Below are 16,510 nucleotides of genomic sequence, written 5' to 3' on the forward strand. Positions count from 1 at the left end.
GAAGCATTGGGAGAATAATAGGAACATCTTTAGCTCTGTGATGCCTGAACCACTATAACAATCAGTACTCCACATCTTTGTATTTCCTGACCTAAAAGGAGTCCACTTACTAGTAGAAATTCCGAACACACCTGCACTGTCTTCAATATCGTTTGCCTTTGCGATGATAGAATTTGAGGTAGATGTAACAGCTCCTAATTCATCAGAAATATCCACTCACTTTCTGGTACTATTTTCCTCTGCTACACTCAAAATTTATATTTTTTCAGCAATTGTAATGCTTTTCTTCTTTCTTTCTGTCATGTTATCAGTTCTCGAGATAATCAGAAATGCAGTAATTACAGTACTGTTGCCTATACAGTAGGCCTAAATAAAATAGATGCCTTTAATATGCACATCAGTTCACTCAGTGCAGATAAGCTAATGAGTTGTGATGTGCTTTGGGGTTACCAAGTTACATGCAACAATTCTTGTCCAGTTACACCATAGCCTCAGTTTGGCAGCAGTTGTGTAACTTCAGGAAAAGAAATGACTGCTACACCTAGTAGTAACCTTTCCGGTGGCTGTTGCCACCTCTGTAACCGTAAGTTTGGTACTTGATACTTTATACTTTTATATTTATACATTATATGTATTACATCTTGTTTTTGTGATGACTTTGTTGCTGCAGTTTATTCTGTTATGTATATCTCAATCTATGAAGCAATTTCAAGTCTGTCACATTAAAAATTAAGCATTAGTTGGCTACAAATGCTCACAACACTGTGATTTTGTAGTTGGCAATACAACATAGGTCGCTACCAGTACCCTCCTCCTACTGTACGTCTCCTACTACACGCGTCCCCTCCATGGTTTCGTGTTAATAGGCGGAGCTCACTGATCCACTTCTCCCATAACCCCCTCTGGAACCAGACATCATAACTACACACACTGCAAATATTTCACAAAGACCGGGAAGAAAAACAAAGTATAAGTGAGAAAAATGTGTAAATGAAGTTGTATGTATAAGTTTTAGAGTAAGATTGTAAGGAACAGTCTGCTGTTATTTGGTGGATACCTTATCCATTGGCACCAGTTTGTTCATCTGCTGTGTTTTGTCCCTATTCTGTTAGGGCTGTAACACATTCTCCACTTCGTTGACACCTGTGAAAGTTTTTCTGAGAGATGGAGAAGATAATAGGCACATACTGTTGTCCCTCCCTCCCTCCCTCCCTCCCTCCCTCCCTCCCTCCCTCCCTCCCAATGCCCTGACCCACCTGCCACCCCTCTACAGAAATTATTTGCTTTAATTAAACGAAACTGTATTTTACATACGTTTTGATACTCGAGCTACTTTCCTGCATAGTCATTGTTTAAATTTAGTAGGCATTTGTCTTATAATTTTACCAGCTTTCCTGTGCCTTCTGCATCCTCAGTTGCACTGGTTAATGGCTTCTTTAAGTTCATAATCACTTCTGTAGCACTTTTTACTCAAAACATTTTTTTTAATTTGGGAAATAAGTGAAAATCACTTGGGTTAAGTCCAGACTGTGTGGCAGATGTTGAAAGCTTTCCGACTGAAGCTGTGGAAGAAAGTCCTGTGTCACTCCAGCTGCATATGCAGATATGCATCGGATAACATTGCACACCTCACACTTGGTGGTATGTACAATTTTGTCACAACATTTTAAGGTTGCACAATTAAGCTACAATAAATCATGTTGGAAGTGGATGAGTACCAAGGTCATTGATCAGTCGGCAGTGGTAGTGGAGGGCAGTGTCAAGCTGAAACATTCTCTGCTTTCTAAACAACATTCATATTTGGGGTGAGTGGATGCAGCTTAGTGTAGGGTGCCAGTAAGTTGGTGTAGACCTCAATGTTCCATTTATTGTTAGCATGGTGTTATTTAGTTTTGTATTGATCTTCATGTAGACACATGGAGCCACACTGCAGAACTATGTTGTGCAGCAGGGTACACCAGGTTGTGAGATGAAATTGGGAGAGTAGAGGTTGAGGAACTTCAAGTAGTAATACACATTTTTTGCACAAAGTTGTTCCTGGTTTGAAATTTCTAGCAGTCTTTGTTAGATGTATCATGTAACTTCATGTTCTGTCCAGGGTCATACCCTGGTACATTAGTTTCATTGCAGAGAGGAATGGTGTTCTCAGAATGTACTAAAAGTTTGTAGTTGTCCAGCATGTGAGCAGTTTTTATTCACTTCTTGTCCAAGCATGGAGTGTCCTGATGCAGGTTCTTCAACTGTAGTATTGTTCTTGAATAAATACATGCACTGGTTCCACTTCTTTAATTTTTTTTAAAATTAAAAAACAAAAGGTCACAACTGAGGCCATTATCTAGTGATATACAGGATGGTCCATTGATCGTGACCGGGCCAAATATTTCACGAAATAAGCATCAAACGAAGAAACGACAAAGAACGAAACTTGTCTAGCTTGAAGGGGGAAACCTGATGGCACTAGGGTTCGCCCGCTGGATGGTGCTGCCGTAGGTCAAACGGATATCAACTGAGTTTTTTTAAAAATAGGAACCCCCATTTTTTATTACATATTCGTGTAGTACGTAAAGAAATACGAATCTTTTAGTTGGACCACTTTCTTCGCTTTGTGAAGATAGCGCTGTAATAGTCACAAACATAGAAGTACACGGTGCCACGTAACATTCCGCCAGTGCGGACGGTATTTGCTTCATGATAAATTACCTGTGTTAAAATGGACCGTTTACCATTTGCAGAAAAAGGCGATATTGTGTTGATGTATGGCTGTTGTGATCAAAATGCCCAATGGGCATGTGCTATGTATGTTGTTCAGTATCCTGGACGATATCATCCAACTGCCCAAACTGTTTGCTGGAGAGTTAAGTTATTTAAGGAAACAGGGAGTGTTCAGCCACATGTGAAACGTCAACCACGACCTGCAACAAATGATGATGCCCAAGCAGGTGTTTTAGCTGCTGCCGCGGCTAATCCACACATCAGTTGCAGACAAATTGCGCAAGAATCGGTAATCTCAAAAACATCGGTGTTAAGAATGCTACATCAATATTGGTTGCACCCGTACCATATTTCTATGCACCAGGAATTGCATGACGATTACTTTGAATGTCGTGCACAGTTCTGCCACTGGGCACAAGAGTAATTACGAGACAATAACAAATTTTTTGCACGCGTTCTATTTAGCGATGAAGCGTCATCATCCACCAACAGCAGTAAAGTAAGCCAGCATAATATACATTATTGGCAATGGAAAATCCATGGTGGCTGCGACAAGTGGAACATTGGCGACTTTGGCAGGTTAATGTATGGCGCAGCATTATGGGAGGAAGGATAATTGGCCTCCATTTTATCGATGGCAATCTAAATGGTGCAATGTATGCTGATTTCCTTCGTAATGTTCTACCGATGTTACTAAAACATGTTTCACTGCATGACAGAATGATGATGTACTTCCAACATGATGGATGTCCGACACACAGCTTGCGTGCTGTTGAAGTGGTATTGAAGAGCATATTTCATGACAGGTGGATTGGTTGTCGAAGCACCATACCATGGCAATGACTTGTATAACTCACGATCACATAGCAAAACATTTGTCTTTGAAAACAACTCAAAACATACTCTTAGAACTCCTCAGTATTAAAATAATCGTACATTGTCACCAATCACTGATGATATCTCACACCTATGAAAACAACCTTTATGTAGCTTCGAAGCTTGTGACTGTGCTAACACTCAGTGATCCCTACTATCTGTTTCAGCAACTGTCATCATACGAGTATAAAGCAGTCTGATATTGAAGTAAAAGTCGCAAAATTGATAACTGTCATGGATATGTTAAAGAACCTGTTCCCATCAAAATGCACAATGGGGGTTGTGCACATACCAGTTGAATCTCCAAAAGTGTGTTCAGATAACACAGGTTACTGCTTCTTTTACTGTGGTTATAACGAAAAATAAATTGTTTAAGGGCTGGAGAGCATACAGGAACTCGGTTGTTTCCCTCCATTCTATCTGCTGTCCTGGTACAGTTTGGTATAGTTATGATAGTGTGCCACCTTGTTGCTAATACAACCTGTATTCACTGTACATTGTGCAACTGGAAGAGAAACTGTAATTAGCAATAATTGTTAGGTGCTTTATTCCAGTTACAGTACCTTCAAAACAAAAGGGGCCAATGAGCTCTTCCCCCCCCCTTTCCCCCTTCACTCTAAGTGAAGTCAAAGCTTTTTTTTACAGCACGAGAGTGTTATCTTCAACCCAGTACACCTGACATTTCCATTGAGTTTGAATTGTGCTTCATTTTACCAGTCCCTTGAACCTATTCACAAAATTTTACTATAATATAGGTCATCATAATGTAAATGTTGACCCAACCTTGAAATGAAATAACACAGCTGACTTATCTGGAGAATTCATAGCACACTACTAGCATTTACACCACTTTCTTGTGACATTTACCTTGAAGTGTTAGTGAAAGCTGAAACAGGTGCAACACTATTAATTGAAGATCTATCACATACAGCTGTATAAGGTCACCCTGTACACCCTTTTTGCCTACTGTAGACTGGTCTTTGGATGTCTAATGTGTCTTGTAGAAATGTGTTAACTGTGTAGAGAGATCAATCCCATACACTCATCCCCATAGTCTGTGAAATGCAGCAACTTCCTCAGACGTAAAAAATTGCACTTAATAATCAGCTTCTGCTCTTCAGATCTCAAATTTACAATCTTCCACCTTGACGTTAATCTCCTGCCACTACCAATATTTTGCAGCTAAATTGATGATTCTACTGCCATCTGTTGAGGAAACCTAAAATTACATTTTCCAGAAATTTAACCTTGTAGGTGAGAAAATCAAGAAAGCACTGGTCCCTGTGTCACGGCACATGTCCGTGCGCAATCTGCAATCCGTACCCGAATATTGGGAGTATGCTGTATTTGAATTTTTTATTTTTAGTTTATTTTTTATTTTTTTGGTGGATTAAATATTTCACTACATTAATGTGCCTGGTGCTTTTTGCAGGCCTGGTGATGTGTTAGCTAATGCCAGATTTTCCATGTAGATGAATTAAGCTGCTGCCTAGAGCACATAGATTTTGTTGGGCTTTGATTTTTTTATGAAAAATTTAAGCATATTGGGTTTTCGGTTACAGGATTGCATTGCGACTAGCATAATACAAAAACATTATTATCATGACCATACAAGCACTGTCCATGTGCAGCCCCCAGTTACTATGTACTGTAAAAATCTGTTTCCAATAGAACATTAAAAAAGTTGCACAAGAGCTCTGTTCGAAAAGTTATTGAAATGTTTTAAATATAGTCTATAGTCAACATCTTTCAAAGTATACACATTCTATACGCACACACTTATATCCTTAGTGTTTCTACTTTGCCCTACAATCACTGAAAGCTTCTTTTTGAATGTCCTGGAGTCTTAGTAATAAATTCTCCATATTATAAATGATGTTGCAATGCTATCCTTGGTGGAAATATTATTTTTGGAAACCCACAGACAAGCCAGAGGAAGTAGGATGGTTGGGAGGGTTGGCTCATCATATATTGGAATTCAATGTGTTTTAATTTGTTTGTTTGAAATCTCAGGAAACAAACAGTGAATCCATCTTCTTTTGCAAGTTCTTTGTCAGACAGCTGTTGGTACAGACCATGTAATTGATTTTTAGGTGGTGTGTGCCACCGTTTGAGGTTGCCTTTTTCATCAATGATTATCTTAATTCGATTTACGATTATTTTTGAATGAGGAAAATAATTTATCTCAGGCTTACTGGATGTGTTGTATGCCTAATGTATTGAAAGTACTTTTCAGTTTGTCCTTAAGTGTTCACTAGGCATCTCAAAATGTATCATCAATCATTACTTCATTTAAGCTTTATTAGTAATTAAGTATTCTAATATTACTGTTTTCAGATCTATCCTTGTTACAAAGTAAAGTTAGCAGCTAAGCAGTTCCACAAGATGTGGAGACTACCTAGATCCTAAATTGACTAAGTACTTAGTAATGGGATGAATCTGAAGATGAGTTGTTTTGTAATCAGGAACTGGTAATACTGAATAATCTTTGCCAACCCAGACAGCAAAAAACAATAATTTAGCTTCTGTGGTTTATTCATTTGTATGAATTAGGTAGTAAATGTTATTGGTAGCAGCAATTGGTGAAATATTGTTAAATTTATTTTTCTGTTGACAGGCGGCTGATGTTCCGATAGATTTTGAAACCTTCTTTTTCTCTGAAGTGCACCATATGATGAGTGCACCACTAGAAGTTGTTTCAAAATCCATTGAAAAGAATGGCATATGCCTTAAGGTAATAACTCAACCTCATTCTCATGTTACTGCTGTTTTCTAATTTAAGATGCTTTATTTTCATACTTACAAAGCTGCTTTGTGAATTTAAATTAATTGGCAAAGGTTTGGTATTAAACATTACTTATACTCCAAATTTTGTATTGTATTGAAAAATTATTGAGAGATACTGTCGTTATTGTATAACGGGAAATATTACTTCCAAAGGCTCAATTTAACAAGTCATTGTCAAAGATAAAAATGAATCATTAATTTTTGCGTTACAGGGATATCGTGAATTTTTTCAGTGGAAAGTATGTATCCACAGTAAAACTTTCAGATCACACAATAGTTATATGTGGAAGATCCTGGAAATAGTAGAAGTCATCTTCTTAAATGCTATTCAGATGCAATACACAGTAATTGGATTGAAGATTGAAATCATGTGCTAGAAACATCATTTGGATAATGAATTAAGAATTCAAAAATTAATTGGTAATACAGATTTTTTGGATCTTTGTTTATAGTGTAAGCCTGCTATATGATGAGCTTGTTTGAGTTGTTACGTTGGTATGTCTGTGGGATATTTTTCTATGCAACAATTGTGAAATATCAATTTTTAAAAATAAAACATTTTTTTCAGTGCTGACCATAGTGATTTTCAGTCTAAATGTCAGTGCATTAATCCCTCAAGCCAGGAACCAGGGTATGCACACATGTACCATGAGTGTTTGCACTGGCAGTATTCTGACAGTGTACTAACCAGTTGCAGAATCACGATAAAAGTGTATTGCTGTGCCATTGCTTGATAATGGACGTCACTGCTTTGCTAGCTAAATTTAGGAATATCTGTGTTTACATACTATTCAGATCTTTGTGTGGAAAACTATTTGTTAGAAATTGTGCACTACAAAATGTCTCAAAGAAAGAGAAAATAATGCACAGCGGCACATGAAAATATTTAGCAGAGTAGAAAATGTTTCAGCACACTGTGCATTTATTGGTTATCAAGTTGTTGTAATGGCAAGGGTGTGTGCGCATATAAATTTCAAGCTTGGTCTCATAACAGAACTGCTGGGAACTGACTGGATGAGATTGTGGTGTAGTACTTTGTTTCAAAGCATGACACACTGAAAGATCATTTAAAGTGATTATGTATGTTTTAAACATCAGAAAGTTAAGTTGTTAACAATCTGATAATTTCATCAACTTTTGGCAAATAATTCCTGCAATAAAGCAGTTTAAGTAAAATACAGCATTTCTGTACCAGCTGGTTGTATAAACTACTGCTATGAGGCTTGGCGCGTGCACAAGTACTGTCAGCTTGAAAGGTTAAAATGCCCCATATCTGATACATGCATATACCACATCCTTCCTAGATAATTTCAAAATTTCTGGAAGGGCTACATGTTTAAATACTTCATTACTCTCGCTTAAATTTTCACCTATGGAGCCCACTCTATGGAGGTGGTGTGAAACAACTTTTTAGCATCACTAGTAAGGACTTAGTTCACTTACTCTAATGCTGCCTTAAATATCTTATTGTTCATATCTACCTGTATTTAATAATGATTTAGATATTTTTGCACTGTAGGGGATCTTAGCAACACCAGACTACAGCCGCACTGGTGAACTGCAGACTCTGAATATGAAACTGAGGCGTTCTTTAGATCTGTATGCTAATGTTGTCCATGTAAAGTCACTGCCGGGAGTGAAGTGTCGACATGATGGGATTGATGCTGTCATCATCAGAGAGCAGACAGAAGGAGAATATTCTGCCTTGGAACATGAAAGTGTGAAAGTAAGTATTTCCCATTTTCCAAAAAAAATAATTGTATTGCATGCTTGTTATAATAACTGACCAGGTATTGCTTTACTTGTATCAGATGACTGGTGTGCCAGTGCAAATTATCATTTCAGAATATGCAAGGTAAGAAATGCAGTTTTTAATATATTGGTGTTATGGGCTTCAAATAATGGAAACTTGTGATCCTGTATGGTCATGTGATATGTGTTTTGACATCAAAGAAATGCAGCTGCTTTGGAGAGAGAGAGAGAGAGAGAGAGAGAGAGAAAGGTAAGTTTTGAATTAATGTTCCATTTTCCATTAAATTTGGGTGTTGACAGGGATAATCCCTCAAATATGAGAAATTATTCTAACAAACAATGGAAACTCCAGGTAGGAATATCAACAGTATAGGAAAAGATAGATTCTGCGAAGATTATACACTTAAGTTGCAGACAGGCACAATTAAGACACTTGTGCATAAGCTTTTGGCCATGGCCTTCATCGGAGAAAGAGAAACACACACCATTCATCCACACAAGCAAGCACACCTCATGCCCAACAGACCATCCATAGTGCAGGTGTTGGCTGTCGTGTGTGTGAGGTGTGCTTGCTTACATGAATGAACGGTGTATGTTTCTCTTTTTCCAATGAAGGCTGCAGCCAAAAGCTTACATAAGTGTCTTTTGGGTGTACCCGTGTGCAAATTATTCTAACACATCTTTTGGTAAATACAAATAAAATACAAATTAAAATTCATTGAGAAGAAATAAAAACTTTGAGGTTCGCCGATGACATTGTAATTCTGTCAGAGACAGCAAAGGACTTGGAAGAGCAGTTGAACGGAATGGACAGTGTCTTGAAAGGACAATATAAGATGATCATCAACAAAGGCAAAACGAGGATAATGGAATGTAGTCGAATTAAGTTGGATGATGCTGAGGAATTAGATTCGAAAATGAAACACTCAAAGTAGTAAAAGGAGTTTTGCTATTTGGGGAGCAAAATAACTGATAATGGTCGAAGTAGAGAGGATATAAAATGTTGACTGGCAATGGTAAGGAAAGCGTTTCTGAAGAAGAGAAATTTGTTAACATCGAGTATAGATTTAAGTGTCAGGAAGACATTTCTGAAAGTATTTGTATGGAGTGTAGCCATGTATGGAAGTGAAACATTGACGATAAATAGTTTGGACAAGAAGAGAATAGAAGCGTTCGAAATGTGGTGCTACAGAAGAATCCTGAAGATTAGATGGGTAGATCACATAACTAATGAGGAGGTATTGAATAGAATTGGGGAGAAGAGGAGTTTGTGGCACAACTTGACTAGAAGAAGGGATCGGTTTGTAGGACATGTTCTGAAGCATCAAGAGGTCACCAATTTAGTACTGGAGGGCAGCGTGGAGGGTAAAAATCATAGAGGGAGACCAAGAGATGGATACACTAAGCAGATTCAGAAGGATGTAGGCTGCAGAAGGTTCTGGGAGATGAAGAAGCTTGCACAGGATAGAGTAGCATGGAGAGCTGCATCAAACCAGTCTCAGGACTGAAGACAACAACAACAACAACAACAACAAATAATGATTGTATACTTTAAGTGTGGGAGCCTTCGAGACAGCATGAAACCAGAAGAGAGCTGCAAGTAAACATCAGCACAACAAATTCTAATGTATATTATTTTAAAAAGTTATTCTGTGGAATACTTGGCACATTTCCCAGAACAAACTCTAGCTGAAGCAGTTTTGCCAAGCTTGGCCACAGATGGGATTATATGACTCTTCCGTAAGATTTGTGGTATATTTTTTATATTGTTACAAAACTAGCCTTAAATACTTGGAAGCAAACCATTGTTTCAATGCCATTTCTGGTGGCATACCACATGTGAAAACATTTGCATTATTATTATTATTATTATTATTATTATTATTATTATTATTATTTCCCCTACCAAACATCATGGTGAGTATGATTCCCTCACTGAAAACACATTACTGTTGCTGGAACTTCTTGTGCAATACAATAGAGACCTAATATTTTTTGTTTCAGAGTTAATGTAGGGGTTCCCACATTTTATGTCTCCCTCCCTTAATCCTATAGCTTTCGCTCCATATGAAGGAACTGTGCCTCCAGCAAACAATTTTATCTTTTCAGTGGTGTCAATTATGATATCAGTTGAGGCTCAGTGCCCTGAAATGACTGTGGCCGGAGGGGGGGGGGGGGGGGGGGGGGTGTTCTGAATCTGGAGGAGGACTGTGTCTGATAGCTTAGTTTACTTTAAATGTACCTGTCTGTTGTTCAACATCTGCTCTATGTGGTGAGCAGCAATTATCCTCATTGGTGGTGGTGTTCCATCTTGAATTTATCAATCTTTATTATCTTGTCAGTAGTTAATAATATTTACTATTATGATCTTTGCTGTCCTCTTAATTGCTCATATTGAATGTTTTGTACCTAGTCAGATACTACTATGGTCAGCTTATAATTACTTCATAGTTGACACTTCACTCATTGGGCCTCGTTTCCTCTAATCAGAGCACTCGGCATCATGCCTGAACTGTTCACTGTTGCCAAACTATAACATCAGATGGGCAGTTCACTTACAATTCCTTGTCTGGCTATTTTTCTTGATGTGTTTGGATTCCATATCATGGGTTTGGCACTTTTGGTTCATATTTCATCACACATTATTAACGCACACACACACACACGCGCACACACACACACACACACACACACACACACACACACACACACACACACACACACACACACACACACACACACAGAGAGAGAGAGAGAGAGAGAGAGAGAGAGAGAGAGAGAGAGAGATGAAATATGCATGTCTCATATACGGCACTAACAAAATGTTAATGGATATTTTCCACACAAGACAGGATTCAGCATCGCATATATAGTTATTATTGTAATCACGGAGAATTGCTGGCATTAAATAAGATTTGCATGTCGTTGCACAAAGACAAATTTTTGAAGGCTGCAATTCATCATTGTGGCTGTGTCACCACATTCATAACTACTTAACCAAGTCTAGTGACACGTGCAATAGTTAAAGTATAGTTCTAATGTGTAGAAGTCCGTAGGTTCAGATCTTTTCAAATGTAGCAAAATTATTTTTATTTCTTAATATGATCAAAAGATTTTGTTATATTTATTCATTCAATTGGTTTAAATGTAATTTTTTTATTTACAGTAATTTTCCCCGTCATTTTTGACATATTGATTCTTTTATTTGCTCCAGTTTTTCTTCCAATCATTCTTTTTTTATTTGGAATCTGCCTGTGTCAACCTATAATCTGCAACCCAGAGCCAACAAGGTCTGCTCATCAATTAATAATGCAGCATCTCGCGTAGGCAGTGTGAGATAGTTTCAGGTGCCAACAGTATCCAGAAATTACAGTTTGCTTTTAGCACTGAAACTCAATTTTTTTTCGGTCCTGAGGTTGCTTGTAGAGATTAGCTTTAATCATCATGAAGAAAGTGATCATGATTTTAGTTCAGCTGCAACCTCCATTTTCTTGGATACATTACACATCACAAGATTGCGATTAGCTTAATTCAGGGCTGCAAAAAACTTCATCTGCCAAAGTTTAGTCATTGGTTATTTAAAATCCGCTGTCAACAAAGCGTATCACATTTCCAACATACCTCATGAGGGCCCCTTCCAACATTGCTCCATGTTAAACGTTAACAGCATTTGTGAAGTGACCTGCCATGTATGTGTGTCACCTGTAACTGAGTGGTAGCCAGCAACTGATATGCCAACTCAATAGATGCAACTGAAAACTATTAAGTAATTTTACTTCGACAGAACTTTCATGTGTCATTAATACTTAATGTACAATTTCTGTATACTATGGACTAGTAGTTTTTATACCTACCCCCACAGGGAAGTTTAAATGCGGCCTAAGCAGCTGTGATCCATAAGGTTCATTTGTGTGTGTGTGTGTGTGTGTGTGTGTGTGTGTGTGTGTGTGTGTGTACATTGACAGGTGTAAAATTGGCATAACTGACAGTTGCGGAGATCTTGACTGTTTTACACAGAGATCCAGAATTGGAAATGGTACATAATGTGAAGATTTTTACTTTCTAGATGAAAGTATGAGTGATGATTCAGATACGTCTGCATTTCAGTTACATGCCAAGTGAGTAGTTTATTCCTGGTGTTTAGGGCGAGCTGTTTTGACTGCTTCATCTCTGATTCTATCTTTATAGTTCTGATGCAAGCATTCCTCCTCTATTTAAATCATAGTGCAGGCTATCAGTCACCATCTGTAGTACTGCTTGTGTACATACAACAATGCAAAGTGAGCAAGATTTGTCAGGACTAGATGATTAGTTAAAACTGTCAGTTGTCCAGGAGGAAGGGGACGCAGCATCACATTTATCAGATGCCAGTATGGAGTTTGATTATGCTTCTAACTGAAAGTATCTGAATGTCTCAAGAAAGGTTTGCCACCTCTGTTCAGAATGCTGAGGGTGAAGGGTGGTGGCATTGAAATGAAGTAACATCAATTGACATTGAAGTGGAAGTCAAAATTTGGTTTTTGTTTGTTATACAAGTTTGGAGGCTACTAACACCACAGTTTGAGAGGACCAATGGGGGAATAGCTGGTGAAATAATAAGCCCTGTTGTTGTCATTGATTGTAATGAGAACAAAACTAGTATTGACTGAGCAGAGTGATTTAACTAATTTAATTCCTTTGTCACCTATTTATTTTAGTTACTTTGAATAGTAGTCTTATTTCTTTTTATGGCACATTTTTTTCCACAGTCGAAGTTACACAAGTAAGATAGGTTATCTGTGACTGTAATAAAAGTCGTATTTCGATCATATTTTGTTTTTCACGTTATTTAAAAGTATCTTCATTGGTCGCTATATAAATGTGTCTTTGCTTACAAATCTGTTTGTCAAGAGTGTACCCAGTTCTCACATTATACATTACTACTATTAAATAGTATTAAATTACAATTATTACTCATAATTTTTTACTTCCTACTTCATTCCTAATGTTCTTCCACACACAGATGCCCGATTTTTTGGTATTGGACACCACTGATATTGGATATATTTTGCGTTTTCAACTTGTGTAGATGCACTAACACCTCATGTACTTTGTTTTGATGTTATGAGATGGTATTGTCTTTTGTTTTCTGTGGTTGTGGAAGCGTCTGCTATTACGTGTTATTGATGACAGAAAAAAATGTATGTACAAAACCTAATGCTGCAAAACTTCAGAAAGCAAACATACTGGCGAGACCAGTTGTAAATTACGGAAAAGAACCAACACACACACACACACACACACACACACACACACACACACACACACAAAAGACAAAACGGTGAAGAATACAGAGGAAGTAATAAAGCCCATAAAAGATATACATATTCCATGCACAGCTATGTTGCTATCATTTGATGTAGAAACCGTGGATCCACAATCCCAGTCAAAGAAAAAATCAAGATAAAAGAACAATATACAGATACTTACATAAGTTACCACAGAAATACCTTCGGAGATAAGCACACTTCTGCACCTTGTAACTGACCAAAATCAAATTGAATGAAGATTACACTTAAAAGAGGAAGGATTGCTTATGGGTTCCTCCATTTCAGGAAAGTTATTATATGTTCATAAACAGAATAGGAGAAAAAGAACTTTCTAGAAAATAGTACCATGAAAATACAATATACTGTACTGATGGAGATGCATGGGTGATCTATGCTTGATACATGAACCAGAATGAAGATAGAACATTAGAACATTACCCACACAGGTAAACACACTACACAAAAACATTAGTTACATTTTAGAGGAAGAGCAACCAGAGTAAAAAAAAAAAAAAATCCTTGATATATTTATCACAAAGAAAAATAATCAACATTCTGTCAGATGCACAGGAAAAATAACCATACGTAAACATTTTATGGACCTTTGAATGATGTTCAAAGTCAAATACAACAAATGAGGTGCTGGTTGAGAGTTTAAAGTTCAGTGTTTGTTAGAATTTTAGATGAGATTTGTTTGGACTATGGAGGCTGTGCAGTATGCTGTTTGTGTGACCTTGACATATTTCTATCTCATGTATCTGTAGGTGTATAAAAGTTTCAACAATTTTTGTCTAAAAACATTCTCAATAGAGGATCCTTCGCATATCAGGAGAGACAATGCACATTCTCAGTTAGCACATCATTCACTATGGATGATTTCAGGTATCATTCAAATATGCATCAAATGTTTAGAATCTTGTCTCAAAGCTTTTGACCCCAACCCCACAAAAAAATCAAGTTTGGTTTAGAAATGTGTTCTCAAAATGTCCTGAATTTAGTACTGTGTTTAAAGGAAGCCATTTTAACTGTCAAATGTCACATCAACACAACTTTGTAGGCTTGAAAGACCTAGTTATTGAAGAGATAAAATTTTTACACCTGTTTTTACTTCCTAGTGTCTTTCTCAAAATGTCAAAACTAGCCTTGTGCTGGTCATCTTTTTACGCCATATGTCCATTTACCACTCTTCGTTTGGCTACAAAAATGTGAATGTGATTCTCCATTTTGATAATGCAAATTATCTTGTAACTTCCATTTCTCTTATGGTTGGAATGAGAAATATTTTGTTCAATAATTGGAAAACACATTATTGGTCATGATGAATGCTTAGCAATGAGAGATGAAGGGCACTGGTTGCATTAGAATACATTGTCTAGTGCAATACAACTAATAAAAGTTTGTTGTGTGTTACTTTATGTGGATCGCAAAAGGTATTAAAGTATGATGTGATGTGGTGGTCAAGGCTTAATGAGTTTCTCACTACCCCCTGCTCCGCACTATGCCTGTGGGTGCGTAGAGGATATTTTGAGCATCCAGATATATCTATTAAAATATGGAGTAGAATAACTTCACAGCTATCTCAATCATCCTGTATTTACATTCCATAATACACTTTAACTATCTCGGAAAGTTACCATTTAGATCAACTGTGAAAGAATCCCTTGACTATTGTCTATTTGAAACTATATTAATATAAAAATATGTCCCAAGTAAAAGGCAGTAGACGGCAACTCATGACAAGATCAAGCAGTAAATTGTATAATTGGTAGAACACTTTAAAATGAGTGCTTCTCTGTTCAGAATTTTACATCTGATGTAAAAGCATATAACCCCCCTGTTTTAGACATCTTGCTTGTCCCTCTCTACTCTACCTAATCAGAAGAACTTAGTGAGATTGCACATAAGGCAATGACAGCAACAGCACATGTAGGCGGTGTGGATCGTTGGCACATGCCACCCGTGTGGATGTGGTATGGACTGAGCAGAAACTATTGTCTACAATAGTGGGGTTTAGTATTGCCTCCAGTGTTGAACTCCGAACCCTCAGACTGGGCAGATGAATGGGTGGCCAGCACTAACCGTATACTTAATACTTGTGCGCTCTTCATCCTTTACAGGCAAGTGTTGCAAGGGTGCAGAAGTGACACACATTCATTGCATTATTTGTGTGCCACATGCTTGTGTACAGTGTTGGTGTCAGCTGGATCTAGGGTGGCAACTCTCAAGCAGTAATGCACAAACTGTGCAGTTTACTGTGGGCTGGTCCTAGCCCCAATGCAGCAAAATAAATGTGTGTATGTGGCACGCTCCTGCCTCTAATGGTGGTGCATTGCAGTAGTCAGTTTGCAGTGAATAACAGTGGTGATCTTTTGTCACCACCCACACTGCATTGTATGTGTACCAAAGTTTTGTGGCCTTCCTTTGGACTTGGGGTCAACAACTTATGTCACAACTTATGACATCCATTTTGTACAAAATGGAACCTGGTTGAGGATGAGTGTTGAAAGGGAGTGTCAAAATAAGAGAGTAACACTTACACCCTCATTCTGACAGTACAAAGTACAGATGGGCTCACCTGTGGCAGGAGTAGAGGACTTCTGCCAGTCAGGGTGATCAAATAAAATAAAGGAAATAGGAAGCATGAGAGGAGGCAGTTTACATTCAAAGTTGGCTGGTGGACAGTCCCAAAGAACATAGCCAGAGGCAGATTGCCTAAGCCATCTTCCTCTGTTAAAAAGACAAGAGACAAGTGAGACCAATGCTCTATCTGAAAGCCAAAGTACAAGAGAGAATTTCAACTGTGCTCTGTCCTGCAAGATGTTCCAGCAACCACACGACTAATTTCCCACATTCTCTGTTGATCGTCTGAGTGGCATTCATAGTTGGTAGTTTTGTCAGCAAAAGTTCAAAGTCTGTTGTGATGCTGATGATACAGGTTCTGTCAGACATGTCGCCACTGCGGGAACTTAAAACTGAAAGTGTGAAAGCCACACCCGATGTATTCAAAATAAAATGTTGTGTCTTTAAATATGCTCAGACTATCCTGTCAGTTACTTTTTGCTTAGAAATTGATA

At 37.7% G+C, this 16,510-nt stretch overlaps 1 protein-coding gene across 1 annotated transcript in view; it reads left to right on the top strand.

Moving 5' to 3' along the window:
* LOC126355982 (probable isocitrate dehydrogenase [NAD] subunit beta, mitochondrial) overlaps positions 1 to 16,510 on the top strand; it is a 59,301-nt gene that overhangs the window by 14,952 nt on the left and 27,839 nt on the right. Inside the window, exons 4-5 of the mRNA XM_050006597.1 lie at positions 6,206 to 6,322; positions 7,895 to 8,101. Of these exons, the coding sequence (XP_049862554.1) occupies positions 6,206 to 6,322; positions 7,895 to 8,101 (324 nt within the window). The remainder of the gene's footprint in view (positions 1 to 6,205; positions 6,323 to 7,894; positions 8,102 to 16,510) is intronic.

The sequence above is a fragment of the Schistocerca gregaria genome, chromosome 3, assembly GCF_023897955.1.
Source record: "Schistocerca gregaria isolate iqSchGreg1 chromosome 3, iqSchGreg1.2, whole genome shotgun sequence".
NCBI lineage: Eukaryota > Metazoa > Arthropoda > Insecta > Orthoptera > Acrididae > Schistocerca > Schistocerca gregaria.